Source organism: Callorhinus ursinus, unplaced genomic scaffold (genome assembly GCF_003265705.2).
Source record: "Callorhinus ursinus isolate GAN/ISIS: 27379988/994484 unplaced genomic scaffold, GSC_fseal_2.0 scaffold65, whole genome shotgun sequence".
In the NCBI taxonomy this organism is placed as follows: Eukaryota; Metazoa; Chordata; class Mammalia; order Carnivora; family Otariidae; genus Callorhinus; species Callorhinus ursinus.
In genome coordinates this window covers 3,764,291-3,779,739 of record NW_027397127.1, presented here as the reverse complement: position 1 = coordinate 3,779,739, position 15,449 = coordinate 3,764,291, and the positions used below count along the sequence as shown (strand labels likewise).

Here is a 15,449-nt window from a genome sequence, read left to right as displayed (position 1 = left end):
GAGAACATTATTTAATTAGTCATTTATGCTTGAGGGTGAGTAAGATATTTAGGTGTCCCCTCTCCCCGAGAGTAGCTGCACCATCAACGGATTGGGAATTTGCAGGCAGGGACTAGAGGTAGAGGTATTTGCAAGGTACCCACGTGGAGTCTTTCTTGGGCCTCTGCAAACACAGGACTAGAAGTGACCTATTCTGATGACCAAGGCTGACCTTGGTCAAAGCATCTTATACATAAAAAGAGGCCATTTGATTCCTGCTCCATTCTGGAAGAGATACTGGGATCTTATATGGTGTAAATGTGGTGTGCTGTTAATTGTGGCGTTTCCATCATATATCGATTGTCAGCTTCCTCATCTATGAAATTAAGGGGTTGGACGGATGAACGTCTAGGTTTTCTTCCAGCTCGGACATTTTGCGGTTATATGATCATTGGTTCAATGCTTAAAAAAAAAAAAAAAAAAAGGACACTGTCAGCCAGAAATATTGAAATCAAATTTTATTTTTGGAAAAATGGCATTACACACATCTTGCAAATGTACACAGAAATGAGAATGAGATGAAGAACAGAGCTTGAGAGCCAAAATGATTGCAAGAGCAGCTCTTCGGCCGCCTGGTATTGAATGCCGTGAATCTGCAGCACTCACAGTTCACAACACGTTACACACATGGGGAACTTCTCTAGACTTTGAAGTCCTCTAACCAAAGAAAGCCCTCATGAAATCGTGGAGGGAGGGAGAGGGATATTAACAGGCACAGGAGATGAAAAGGGTCTGCTCCAGCTGGTTTTACATGAGCCTCATCAAACCTACCAGTCCAAGTGGGAACAGCAAACCAAAAAGGAGAGAGTGCCTTCTTGGAACACTACTTTAGAATCACAGTCTGGGCATTGCCTGGGAAACCTGGGGGTGGGCAATGCATATATATGCGCATGTCCTTGTCTTTTACGGCTAGAACTCTTCTAAGGGGGCAGCTAAAAAGTCCCTAAGTTATCTGTTGTCTTTCTCCGTTTCACTTTTTCCTTAATAAGTATTGCTTGTTGGTCAAGCAGAACCTTGTGAGGTCTCCAAATACCTCAAAACTGCTGCAGGGATAAAGGAACATCGTTGTCCACTGTCTTTCAATTACACGCGATTCTGAAAACTATTCAACTCCACAATGTAATAAGCAAATGGTCAAACGCATTCTCCAGCTGCCACCGATTATTTTTAATGCAAAGGGAAGTTGAGTCTTTGATCATAACGTCATTCCTTGAGAAATGGTCACTAGCTGCCGAAGAGACTGTTGAGAAATGTCTTTCCCCCCTTTTTGGCCGGTTTGTTCTTTGCTGACTTGACTTGGCAAAAAGCATTGGCCCCCAAATCAGTTATTTACAACTGTGAGACACCTGGGAGCAGGGGGAGGGAGCGGGCAGGGGCAGGGAAGAGGGACCACAGGGAAGAATATATTCTTTTCAGAGGTTAAGATGAGTTATTTAGGAAATGTGATGTACAATACCATGCATTTACTCTCCAAAGCTAGTCACTAGCAAGCTAAACGCCTCTAATACTACAACCACCAATTACAGCTGCTTTTGCTACACTTACTGAGTTCTAACTAGAGCTATAGGGCAGAAAGGGTGGGCTGTTTCCATTTTAAACTTTCTCCCTTTGAAAATGGCCATAAAAGCGTTTTCTGTACAAGTTTAATGGCACAAAAAGGTGACCCGAAACTTTTTTTTTTTTTAAAGAACTTACCACACATGAGAAATGCAAACTTCAATCAAAACATGCATTAGTTGTATACAAGTCATAAGGGATCATTGGCTTCAAGCTGCAATATATTGCAGGACCGTACATGGGAGACGTTTTGGTATAACTTCCTACTCGCTCAAATCCCTTTAAGAGAACTTATAAAGAAAAGCCATCGGAAAGGGCATTCCATATGACATCCCCACGGGCTGCTCACCCTGTTGAATAAATTAGCACCTACAAGCTGACTTCTTGAGGCCCACTAATTACTCTTATATGGACTGCCTGCACAGGGATAGGAACAGTTGGGAGTCAAGAGTAAATGTTTAGGTGAATTTAGTAACAGAAGGACGAATACATTTTAATTAAGTGAATGTTTCTCTCTGTAGTAGGGGTTTGTTAATTACCCTTTCCATTGAAATCAATCCCAACTGCCTATCAGTTTAGCTAAAACAGTTCAACAGTTGGCAAGCCCCAAACATAAGGTTGGTAGGGACAGCTTAATGCGTCATGGGGTAAAATTGAACCGAGTTGCTCCCCCCCCGCCGAAGCCCCCACCCGGCCAAACCAAATGACAGCAGAAATGACCTGTGGTCTCTCATTATATTATACTGCAGCTTTTTAAAGTATGAGCGAATCAAACAAAATCAGTTAATCGTATTTAGCTGATAAGAATCCATGGGTGGATTTTTCTGTTCAGCTGATTATTTCTCTGAGCACACTTCATTGTTCCACAAAATGGCAGACTAAAAAAGAACCACAGAGTGCTCTGTACAGTGCTTGGAAGGCAAAGACCCAAAGATACATGAGCTGTAAGGAAACTGCTTGTGAAGATCTTTGGGGAATCACAACTGAAAATGGAGAAGAAAGAGCCAGGATCAGATTGATTTCAACCGCCATACTTCTGACTGGACTGGGGTGGGATCAGCGCTGGTCGAGTCCAGAAATAACTTCGCATCACCAAGGCAAAATCCCAGGGCTAAGAAGAGGCATGTGGGCATGCCCAATACCTAGACATGGAAGAAGGAAGGAATAAAACGGGAGACAACAAACAAGAGAGAGAATTGCAAAGGACAAGGGATGGGCATTTGTACTCTGGAAGGAGAGAATGATAACAGAGCAATTCTAGTGAACTAGAGAGAGAAAGAGAAGACAAAGAGATACACAGGGGAGGTAGAGAGTGGAGAAAAGACACTGATTCCTCTCAGGTTATTAACCCAGAAATGAGAAGTTTCCACGCCCCCACGTTTGTGCCTTAGTTCACAAGTTGTTTGCTCTGACTTCCGTTGTGTTATCTGACCTCTCGCCACTAGCCTGTCCTTCTAATCGGGAGCAGGAAGATGCCTTAATTCCCAAAGGGAATTCTATACTCCCCATCCCCCAGCCCCAGGCATCTAAGGTAAGACAAGATTCCATCCGATTCCAGAAGATGCCAAAGCCTATAAACTCAGGGATACAACGGTAGGCAGTTTGAAGCAGGTTCCAGAGTCTTGTCGTGTGATAGCCAGTGTCACATCACACCACCTGGGCCAAAGCGGGAGGTCTGCATGGATCCTTCATGACAAACAAGCAGGAAGCAACAGCAACACCAAGAGGTTGACTGTCAAGGCCACACCACATCTTTGGGGATGGGGATAAGCTCTAGGGACCAGGGTCGGGGAGACAGAGGAGAAAGTCTCCTTTTCCTGAAGAGACAGAAGAATAAAATTGGGACTCACTTTTAAGAAATGGCCAGTATTGTCTTGGTCCATAATCACAGCCTTTAGGGCAATCCACTGAATATTAACAGCACTAGACTGGGTCTGGGCCACCAAGAGCCAGAGAGCTTGTTAGAGACGCCTCTCCCGCCAAAAGGTAGGCACAAGGAATCAATGCAGTATCCTTGCTCCGGGGGGCCACACCGATAAGGAAGAGGATACCCCATATGGAATCACAAAATGTCCCATTGGCCAACGCTACATAAGAGGTCCCCCTCCTTAGGGCAGTGGCAGAAGTGTGACGGTTCCATTGCTACACAGGAGGTCTCAGATCACCTTTGGCAGATCTACGTCTGGGACTTCATTCTCCCTGGATCCCAGGTCCCAAAACAGGGGACCCTTAATGCCCCCACATCTCAGATGAGCTTCAAAATACTGACGGTTTACTGATGAAAACAGCCTGGGCCTAAGAGCCAAATCCCGGAATGCAATGAGGGCAATGCATGACTGAGGCCTGGCCTTGGAGATTCAAGTGGCCCTTTGTGGCCAAGGACAGGTTCCAATGGCCTTCTTCAAAAAATAAATCTCCAATACCTTTTAGTCCCCAGAGTGACTTGGGTAGCAAAGGAGGTCATTCAAACCCCACTGCCCTGGGGCATCTATCCAGAGATGTCTCTTGGCATAGATGTTTCGGAGGTAGGCTGATCTTTGAAAACATTCTCATCAGTGTGCTGGAGCTCATCTGGGGCACATGGGCATGCTTTTTCCCTTGTCCCAGTGAGACGTGTTTTTAAAAAAGAAAAGCTATTTAGAAGCAAATCTGAGGGGGACTGAGGGCATGTCCTGCCAGAGTATTGAAGGGACTGGAGAAGTAGACACAATTTTGTCCAAGGCAAGCACCGGATCGCTGATCTAAGACTTGGGCTGGGTGATCCAAAGAAGGATCCAGGGGGCTCAGACCCCTTCTATTTTCCTTCTTCTTAGAACTCTACATCCACTTTAAGGTTCCTTGGTTCCTTCCGATTGGGGAAGAGAAGCAGGAAGAAGAGAGAATTTCCTGAGAAGTGGGGTAAACCCAGAGAGAGGTCTCTTGGACCTGAACTAATGAATACCCCTCAGTTCCCAGGAGGAACCTTGCTGTGAGGCAAACCACGTGTTCAGACCTAGTTGCCCTGGTTTCTGCCTTGGAGGCCACAGGAACAAGCAATGTACACAAGAAGAGGAGTATGGTGTGTTGAGCACATAGCTTGCTATTTTAGTGCAAACACAAGGAGCCGATGTTTACCATCAGCCAGGCTGCATTTTAGTTACAAAGCCCCTTGGTTATACCTGGAAATTGTCCCCACTGGGGCAGGATGGCTATGGGAACATTGTGGATGGGAACCACCACGTCGAGACCAGGCTCTTTTCTCTAGTTAGCCTCTCTCCCATATTTTAAAAGAAATCATTACCAGTGAATGGCAGCCATAGTCATTTAAAACATACTGAAAAGCCGTCTCGGGATGTCAGGATGAACAAAGCTATGGTTCTGTTCTTCCTTCCTTTCGCTGCTCTGGGAACAAGAAACATTTCCCTCAGCCTATGAAGACCCAACCAGTAGGAGATGAGATGAGGTGAGCTGACAGGGAAAAAAATCAGTCTCCCCCCATTTCAACTGGGCAGGGCAGGAGCTCAGAGGGCTGAGGGCTCCTCGAGGTGGGGCAGTGATCCTCTGTGTTGGGTGGACAAGGTCAGGGACCTCATTGTTCCTGTGGGTCCTCAATGTCTCCTTCTCTTTGGGGACATCTGCGGTCCATGTGGATGGGAACCATGTGAACACAGGGAGAAAGAGCCGTATTAGGTTGCTGGGTGGATTTCCCACTGAGCTCAGGGCAGCAGCATATGGCTCCAAGATGCAACATGACCCTGGGAAAGAATTCTCAGGAGCCTAATGGAAGGCAATACAGTTCAGTGGGAAAAGGCCCTGGAATAAGAGCCAAGAGATGTGAGTTCTAATCCCAGCCCTGCCCCTAGCCAGCTGTGTGACCTTGGGGAAATTACTTTACCTCTGCATCGCCGTTCCTGGCCTGAAAATGTGGAATTTGGAGTAGATGATGTGATCCTAAGGTTCCTTCCAGCTAGAAATCTCTATGATTCAATCTAGGCTAATACTAAAGTCCTTAAGGACACAAAGCAGTCATGCTAATGGCTATCCTTTCCAAAACAGTGAAGAGAAAAGGAAATCTTCTCTCAATTTACCTCTATCTAACACTACTTATGAAGTTGTTCAGCCCAGCCCCCATATATACATTTTCCCCTTCTTTGTCCCTATTTCTATTTCTGTAAGGGAGAAAAATCAGGAGGTAGGAACAAGCAACAGATGGACTGTGTGTGTGTGTGTGTGTGTGCGCGCGCACGCGCATGTGAGCACTCGCGCACGTGTGTGCACGCACGTGCGTAAAAGAGGGAGGGAGGATGGGGAGAGTGGTGGCAGATGCTCGCTGAATGACTTGATATTTGCTGAGTGTGCAGAAGGTAACACAATGGGACTTTAGGGGTAAAACTGGATTGGGCAAAATCTGGCATGAATGACAGGGGTGAAGGCGCTCAGTTACAATTTCTTCTTCTGCCTTGAAAATGAGCTAATTTAAAATGCAATCACTAAAGGCTTGCATTTTGGAACAAGACCAAGCCCCCTGAAGTGGCAGTACAGAAACGTTCTCTTATAATTGATTCAAAGAAAGATGCAAAATCTACTTTTATGACTGAAGACTGTTGGGTCAAAGAAAATGTGTCCATTTAGTACACCCGCCACCAGTGAGGAAATGCTCAGGGAGGTAGCACAGGGCCTGGACAGGAGAAAATCTGAACTCCTCCTCTGGTCTTGATCCTCACCAGCATGTTAGTTAGCTGCCTCAGCCTCTGTCTCATCTTAAATGGAAGGAACTGGGCTAAATGAGATCTGGAGAGAGTGGAATCTTTGGGGGTCTGGCCGGAAGATTAAAAAATAGACCTTCTACCACCACTCTCTCTACCCTGCCTCTGCCCCGCCACCCCTACGATCCCGAGTACCAGTTTTCCCCAATTAACTACAAATTGTTCTGGGAGGCACTAAGGAAAACCTTGAGCTTCCAGAAGGAAGTAGGGGGTAAGAAAAATCGGCTTCGTCATGGTTTCCGACAGGCCTACACGTAAAGGAGAGGGGCAAAGAGAGATTCTCATGATTTGGGGTTCTTCGGGGACCAATTTAACCAGGAATCAGTACTACCATCATCAGGACTTTCCTTGAACCAAACATATTTCTTGTAGCTAAGGTCATCTGAAGCTTGTCTAGGAGCATCTGAGCTACCCCTTCCACCACCGAGTTCCCTCCCACATCAGCAATGCCACCAAGTTGCCACGGATCCACATGGGGTATCCTGTAGTATCTCCTAATTCTGAAGCAACTGCGGGTGCACACACATACGCACACACACCCCACGCTCATTCCAGTTCAAGTGGAGGAACAACTGCAAGTCACTCAGGAGCCAAACCGCAGCCTGGCTGAGTGCTGCACCTCACAAACTATCCGAACAATTACAAAGAAATAAGGAAAAAATCTTCATTATCTGCTAAAAGCAAACACAGAATTGGCATGCATGGCTTTCTCTTCAATTTAGTCGTCTTTGCCGTAATGGGCTATGATTACAGACAAAAGGCAGTGTTATGAACCGGTACCTCAAAGACTGAGAACTATTGCGAATGGTCGGTCCTTAGCAAAGAGAAATCCTCTCGAGCGTTAAAGACAAGCGAGAGGTTTCTATGTCTTCAGTATGAAATATCAGGATCACAGATAAAAAAAGAGTTGCTTAAAATATGCCGTAACATTTCCTTTAAAATATAATTAGAATGTCTGGTCCACGCTGAAATTATTAATGTAAGCGTAACTGTTAAAAAGTTATCAAAAGACTGATTCTATTGAATTGGCCTCTGCTATTCATTTTGTGTCCTCCTGGAGGTTTCTGTTTGGCAGTGACAGCATGATTTCTAAACTACGTTATTCTTCTGCATTTTTTTTTTTTGGTAAATTTTCTGCATGTGTTTTTTAGACAAAAGAAAAATCACCAGTTTATAAAAAAGGAGCCTGAAGAGTTTGCTCCTGCAGTACAGACACGAAGTTTTATAAAAAGGATATTGGTTTTCTTGCTATAAAAAGCGACCGAAAGGTGTCAGACCTGAAAACAAATTCTCACAGTGTTTTCAGTGTTGGCTGTTTACAAGGCATTCAATAGACCAGAGATAGATGGATACCATACCGTTTGTGTAATAACTCGCTATGTTAGACAGTCTCCTAGAGGAATCGGGCATATGAAGTCCCTCACCGCCAACTCTTAATTGCTTATTGATTCCAAATTGCCCCACTGGAGAGATCGACAAGAAATTTGCTGTGCTTTAGAAACTCTGCCGAAACGCCTACAGTGTTTCTCAGTTCTGCCTGGTTTCTCTCTTGCTAGCCCTGCACCGGGGTCCTAAGCATCTGGTGTCAGAATTACAAGTTGCTGGTGTTTCTCCCCCTTGACAGCCAGAATTGGTGCTAGACGACAAACTGGAGGCTCAGCTGGGAGTGAAGAGCGAGGCTGGGGAGCTGCCTTGCTGCCCTCTCAGGATCCTCCAGCATTCTTGAGATCGGGAGACAAGGGGCACTTGTGTTTGTCACTCTTGGATTTGCCAATGAATTTCTTTCCCACATACGCATTTTAAGTGCTATGTATGTACACAACCCTCTACAGAAGGAAGACTGTCGTGTATGAGCAAAGTGAGACGGGAGAGAAATAACGCAGGCGCCTAAGTTTTCAATAGAAAGGTCATGGACTAGGACATTTTGCATCCCCGGAAAGTTACCCCGAAGGATGGTTATCGATCTATCTCTTATTATTGGTAACTGTGGATCAGTGGCCCAGAGGAGAAATCACAGGAACATAAACCCAAATATTACAGTGTGTTTTTAAAAATAACAACGACAACAAATAAAAACCTGAAAGCACCAATAGCCCTGTTGGACACTTGAGCAGAAGTACCCTATTGTAACGGTAAGCTTGGATTTGTACTCTGGACTCTGAACATTCTCTGCTCCTTCACATGGAATCACCAAGTGAGTCTGAGTCATCCAAGGACAGAGGCAGGTACAGATCCTGTAAGAAGATAAGAGATAAAGTTAACTCCTTTTCTTGCCATCTTGGGCTCTGAAATGGGCAACATCAGATGACTGGGTTTTTTTTTTAATTAGTATTTTCTCTAATTTTTATTTTGAACTAATTACAGATTCAGAGGAAGCTGAAGTATCGGGAGGAATACTTGTGCTGATGTACCCTTCACTCAATTTCCCCCAATGGTAACATCTTGCCATTTTCCATGCACCTGTGTTGTGTGTGCGTGTGCGTAGTCCTATGCGATTTCACCATTTGAGTATATTTGTGTGCCCATCACCACAGCTGAGATACAGACCTGTGTACCCCATCAAAGGGCTCCCTCGCACTACCCCATTTAGAGCTACAGCCCCTCGTCTCCCACCTCTAAACCCCCCATGGCAACCAATGATCTCTTTCCCATCTCTACAATTTCATCATTTGACGACTGTTATATAAATGGAATCATACGGTATGTAACCTTTTGGGACTGGCCTTTCCCATTTAGCATAATTCCCGGGGGATTCGTACAGGTTGTCGCACCCATCAGCAGGTTCACTCCTTTATACTGCTGAGCCACATTCCGTAGTGCGGTTATGCCACAGTTTGGTTAACTATTCACCCATCGAAGGGCATTGTGGGCTATTACAAATTAAGCTCGCTGTAAACATTCCTATACAGTAGGTTTTCGTGTGAACATAAGTTTACATTTCTCTGGGATAAATGCTCAGGAGTACCACTGCTGAGTTGTATGGCAATTGCACGTTTAGTTTGTAAAGATTGCAGTACTGTTTGCCAGAGTGGGGGTACTCTTTACATTCTTGCTAGAAAAGTATTAGTGATCCAGTTTATCTATGTCCTCACCAGTATTTGGTGTTTTCGCTACCTTTTATTTTAGCTATTCTTGGGGGTTTGTAGTGGTATCTCATTATGGTTTTAATTTGCTTTTTCCTGATGGCTACTGGTGTTAAACTTCTTTTCACATACATAGTTGACATCTGTAATTCCTCCTCAGCGAAACGTTTCTTCGGGTCTTTTTTTTTTTTTTTTTTTTTTAGAGACAGAGCATGAGCAGGGGGAGGGGCAGGGAGAAGGAGAGAATCTCAAGCGAACTCCACGCTGAGCATGGAGCCCAACACGGGGCTCAATCTCACCACCCTGAGATCATGACCTGAGCCGAAATCAAGAGTTAGACGCTTAACCAACTGAGTCACCCAGGTGCCCCTCTTCGGGTCTTTTGTTCATATTCTACTTTTTTTTTTTTTCTTTCTCACGTTGAGTTTTAACAGTTGTTTTTATCTTCTATATATGTCTTTGGTTAGATATGTGGCTCGCAAATATTTTCTCCCACTCTGTAGCTTGTCTTTCCATATCTCTTGCATGGTCTCTAACAAAGCAAAAGTTTTTTATTTTGATGAGGTCCAATTTATTATTCTTTTTATTTTACGGATGGTACTTTTGTTGTCAAACCTAAGAACTCTTTGCCTAGCCAAAGATCACAATATCTTCTCCTATGTTTCCTTTTACCTCTTTTACACTTACATCTACTGTCCATTTTTTTAGTTAATTTCTGCATAAGATGTGTGGTTTAGGTTAGGGGTCATTTTTTGGCCTATGGACATTCAGTTGCTCCAGCACCGCTTATTGAAAAGGCTATCTTTCCTCCTTTGATTGAATCTGCGCCTTTGTCAAGAATCAGTTGTGAATATATGTGTCAGTTCATTTCAGGCTCCCAGAGAACTGCCAGGTCCTGAGCAAATGCTTAACCCAGAAAATGTAATCCATCTGCCCACCTGCAACTTATTTCCTGATGCTCTTCCATTTTGCACCGAGAATTAGGATCCATGGCTCCAGTTCTGACCCAGGCTTGTCTACATCTTGAGGACATGGGGAGGTGACATGATATTGGTTTTTCCCACTGTCCCCAGAGCTGTATTTGGAGGTACTTGTGATTCTTCTTGGGCTTACTTCACTCAGAATCTAAAGCAGCGATTTTAAAATCTCTGTCTCTCTCTCTCTTAATCTCTCTCTCTTCTCCTTCTAAATCCTCTATACAAACGAAATTTTGTTTGGAAGCCCAAGACGTAAAATGAATGAAAGTGTGGCTGCTGTGGTTGAATAGGACATGGGGGAGGCAGAATCTCACCCATCTCCAAATGAAGCAGTTTGAAACCCACTGTTACCATTCACATTATCAGCAAGATACTAAAGGGAACCCAAAAGTTTAGGGTCAACTCTGTGGATATTTAAGGGACCTTCCTTGGTATAATACAAAGAAAGAACTTAGGTAGAGAACTGTCCAAAAAATTGGAGCATACAGCTTCTCTGTGAGTCAGAGGAAAAAATGAAGATGAGGAAGGAGGAGAGGGACTTATTTATCTAAAGTTAAGAATGCTTTTTGCTGGTGGCACCCGGGTGGGTCAGTCGTAAAGCGTCTGCCTTCGGCTCAGGGCATGAGCCCAGGGTTCTGGGATCGAGCCCCACATCGGGCTCCCTGCTCCGCGGGGAGCCTGCTTCTCCCTCTCCCACTCCCCCTGCCTGTGTTCCCTCTCTTGCTGTGTTTCTCTCTGTCAAATGACGAAATGAAATCTTTAAAAAAAAAAAAAGAATGCTTTTTGCTATGGGGCACCTGGCTGGCTCAGTCAGTAGAGCATGTGACTCTTGATCTTGGGGTTGTGAGTTCAAGCCCCATGTTGGGTGTAGAGATTACTTGAAAATAAAATCTTTTTTAAAAAAAGAATGTTTGTTGCTGAGAAGGAAGGGGTAAGAAAATTTTTAGGCAGCTTCAATGGAAAGAGGAGCAAAGTATATTCAGAAACCTGAACTTTTAGTCCTGGGTAATTAGTACTGTGACATTGAACAAGTCTTGGAATCTTGGTGTCTTCATCAAGAAAATTCAGTATCGGAAAGGACAATATGTAATGTCTCTTCCACCTCTCAGACTGTTATTTAGGACCCTCAAGGGACTATTTGATCATCAAAAAACACAAAAAAGGCAACTACAGCAAATAGACTCATTTCTCACCAACCCGCTATCCCTTCATGGTAAATCAGGGGCTGACAAACTTTTTTTGTACTTTTACAAAGTACATTATTGTACTTGTACTTGTACAAAGTACAAATATTGCTAGATAGTAAATATTTTGTGCTTTCTTTGCTGGCCACATATGGTCTCTGTCATGCAGTCTTGTTTGTTTGGGTTTTGCTTGTTTTACAACTCTTTAAAGATATAAGAAACATTTCTTTTTTTACATCGGGGGGCCATCCCCAAACAACCAGGCCATAAGCAGTATTTGGCACCCTTGTTCTAAACTACCAAACACAATCTCTTATAAAACTGATAAACAGGAAGTGCAAGGCTGAGGAAACAAGAGGGAGTTCAATAAAAACTGGTAAAATTGTACTCAGGCAAAGTGGTACACAATCGGGTCACATCTCTGAAGGGATTTTACTTCTCTTGTACTTGAGTAAAGTGAAACGTGAACATAGTCAAAAGTATCTTTGAGCTCTAAACTTCCAGAATGGCAAAGAAAGGCTCTTTGAAAATCTGCTCCAACAGTGACACTGGAAAAATTGTCAATACCAACTTTTTCAGAACTCTGGAAATTAGCCAAAAGCTTTCAGCAATCCAAAAAGGGTTTGTTCAAGAAAAATGGCTGAATCTCAGTAAGAATATCAAAACTTTTAGTGCTTTAGCTTATTCTATTTCCCTTCTCCCTCTCCCCAGCTCCAGGGTAGCTTTGAAAACCAACAGCCTCTCAGTTCCAGTATCTGAACAACAGCAACTTAGTAGTGACCAGATGGTGCAGAATGAGTTGGGAGCTCCCCAAAATGCCCCATTCCCAGAGAATTGTCACTATTTGACCTGTTTGGTAGTTCCTTGGAAACTCCCACTTGTAGGGCTCTTTATTTGACCTGATGCAGAGCACACTCACTGTGAACCACCTTTTCAAGGAGCATTAATCAGCTGCAATTTTTTGAAATCACAGCTGCCCAAAGTAGAGGAAACTGTTGGGGCAGATGAAGCTGCTCAAAATCTTAAAAGGAAAAGCTAGAGAATTAGTGTCCTTAGGAGACTCTGAAAAGCTCCAACATATTCACATATTCCCAGGAATCTCAATGACATGGCATATGTTCAGGACTGCGTGTATTCTGAGAAAAGACCTAAGAAGGTCCTAGACTCTCACCTCTGGTTGGCCTTGAGGCCCTGCACAAGCAGCAAATGAAGGCTAAGGAAATTTATAAACTGCCTGACAGAGCATTGAAATCATGCCCCAACACACACACAGACACACACAGACACACACACACACAGACACACACACACACACGGACACACACAGACACACACACACACACACACACACACAGCATCTCAGCCAAGGCAGGGAGCCTTATTGGATCAAGGCATTTAAGAAAATCTAGCAAAATTATCCTTCAAGAATGCAGGAGAAAACAAGACATTCTCAGATACACAAAGACAGAGCAGTCATTGCTAGCAGACATATCCTCCAAGAAATACTAAAGAGAAGCCTTCAGGGGGGAAATGAAAGGACAAGAGACAGTAATTCAAATCCACATAAGAAAGAAAGAACACTTGGTAAAAGTAAATACATAGGTAAATACAAAAGACAGCACAAATTTATTTTTGTAACTCTTTTCTTCTATTACCCAGTTCAAAAGACAACTGCGTGGAACAGTAATTACCTAAGTGTGCTGATGGACTTATTATGCATAAAGAGGTAAGTTGTATGTCAATAGGAGCCCAAAAGGGGCAGGGGAGGGACAAAGCCATACTATAGTAAATTTTTTTATGTTCAATTGAAATTAAGTTGATATTATTCCAAAGTAGATTGCACTAAGATGTTAATTGTACTCTCCAGGGCAGCCACTAAGAAAATAACTCAAAATAAAATTAGTAAAAATACAACAAGGAGATTAAAATGGTACATTAGAAAAAACATTTAACACAAAAAAGAGCAGAAATTGAGGAATAAGGGAACAAAGAAAGACATAAGACATATAGAAAATAACAAAACGGCAGATGTAATTTTTACCTTACCAGTAATTACATTAAACATAAGTAGATTAAGCACTCAAACGAAAAGGCAGAGATTGGCAAAACGGATTTTACAAAAAAACAACATGATCCACCTCTCTGCTGCCTGAAAGAGACACAATATAGAGACACATGTAGGTTGAAAGCAAAAGGATGGAAAAAAACTTACCATGCAATTAGTAATCAAAAGAGAGCTGGAGAGGCTATACTAATAACAGAAAAAAATAGACTTTAAGACAAAAATTGTTACTAGAGAAAAATAAAGACATTTCCTAATCATAAAAGGGGTCAATACATCTGAAAACATACATGTGCCTTAACAACAGAGCACCAAACTACATAAAGCAAAAAATTACTTAACTGAAGGAAGGGATAAAACAACTCATCTAGAACAGCTGAAGACTTCAATACTCCACCTTCAGTAACGTACAGAATAACTAAGCAGAAGACCAACAAGGAAAGAGAAGACTTGAACAGCACTACAAACAATTGCACATCTACAGACTAGTCCATCCAACGACAGCAGAACACACATTCTTCTCAAGGGCTCATGGAACATTCTGCAGAACAGCTCATATGCTAGGTCACAAAACAAGTCTACACCTGGGTCTGCTTAACTGACTGAAATCACACAAAGTATGTTCTTTGACTGCAGTGGAATTAAATTAGAAACCAAAGACACTGCAGTGGAATTAAATTAGAAACCAAAGACAGAAAGATATTTGGGGAATTTACAAATATGTGGAAACTAACCAACATACTGCTAAATAGCCAATGGGTCAAAGGAGGAATCACAAGGGAAATTAGAAAAGACTTTTGAAATAACGGAAAATGAAATAACAATACACCAAAAGTTATGAGATGCAGCTAAAGCAGTGCTCAGAGGGAAATTTATAGGAAATGTTCAGAATGTGCCAACTCATAGAAACTGAGTGTAGATCAGTGGTTGCCAGGGGTTGGGTAGAGGGGCAAGGGGCTGTGACTACTTTTGAGGGTGATGAATACATTCTTGTACGACTTTGTAATTATACTAAAAACTACTGAAGTGTACACTTTTAAGAGGTGAATTTTACAGTATGTGAATTATATCTCAATAAGCTGTTATTTAAAAAATAGTACCTTTGAAAATCCCTTACGCTGACAACTGAATACTGAGTATGTGATTCCTGAGCATGCTACCCTGCAGAGCAAAATGCATGCATCGATGTTTAAAGGACCTAGTACTATCCAGCATGTAATGATGTGTACAAATGTAAGAGACAGTTTTGTAGTAGTTTTGTTCTATGACTCTACTGTGACTCTTGATGAATTCCATTAGTCAAACTTACACACAATGCATGTCCACTGTAGAGAAAGAGCACAGGATTAAGAGTCAGGAGACCTAGGTTCTAGCCCCATCCTGGCTATTTAACTTCCCCTTACGGGGCCTTTGCTTCTATATCTGAAATTTGAGGAAGACGCAGACTAGAAGATCTTTCAGTTTCCTTCTGGTTCTAAAATTCTCTAAGTCAGATCATTGCATTTTGTGTTTTATTAGTTAGACCAAAGCAAGAGAAACGAGACAGACACTGCCAAGTTCATGAACTCCCTGGGCATCTTGGGGGGGGGGGCAATACAGAAGGTCCTTTTCATTATGGAGGCCCCTCTGAGTCCCACCACACCGAACCCTGGGCTTTAGCATTCACCCTTGCTCTTGATTATTCATGTAACAGACCCTTCAGTGTAGTTGGTTGGCTGGTGGAAATAATTACAGGAGAAGATTATTTCAGACTTATATTTCAGAGGAAGGCAGGGGGACAGGCCTATGGGTAGAATAGGGAG

At 43.0% G+C, this 15,449-nt stretch overlaps 1 protein-coding gene across 2 annotated transcripts in view; it reads right to left on the bottom strand.

The window, feature by feature from the left end:
* Nucleotides 1–522: 522 nt before the first annotated feature.
* DCX (doublecortin) overlaps nt 523–15,449 on the bottom strand; it is a 119,223-nt gene continuing 104,296 nt past the window's right edge. For both annotated transcript variants that reach the window (XM_073885767.1, XM_073885768.1), the window contains exon 7: nt 523–8,575. In XM_073885767.1, coding sequence (XP_073741868.1) covers nt 8,519–8,575 — 57 coding nt within the window. In that variant the 3' untranslated portion in view covers nt 523–8,518. The remainder of the gene's footprint in view (nt 8,576–15,449) is intronic.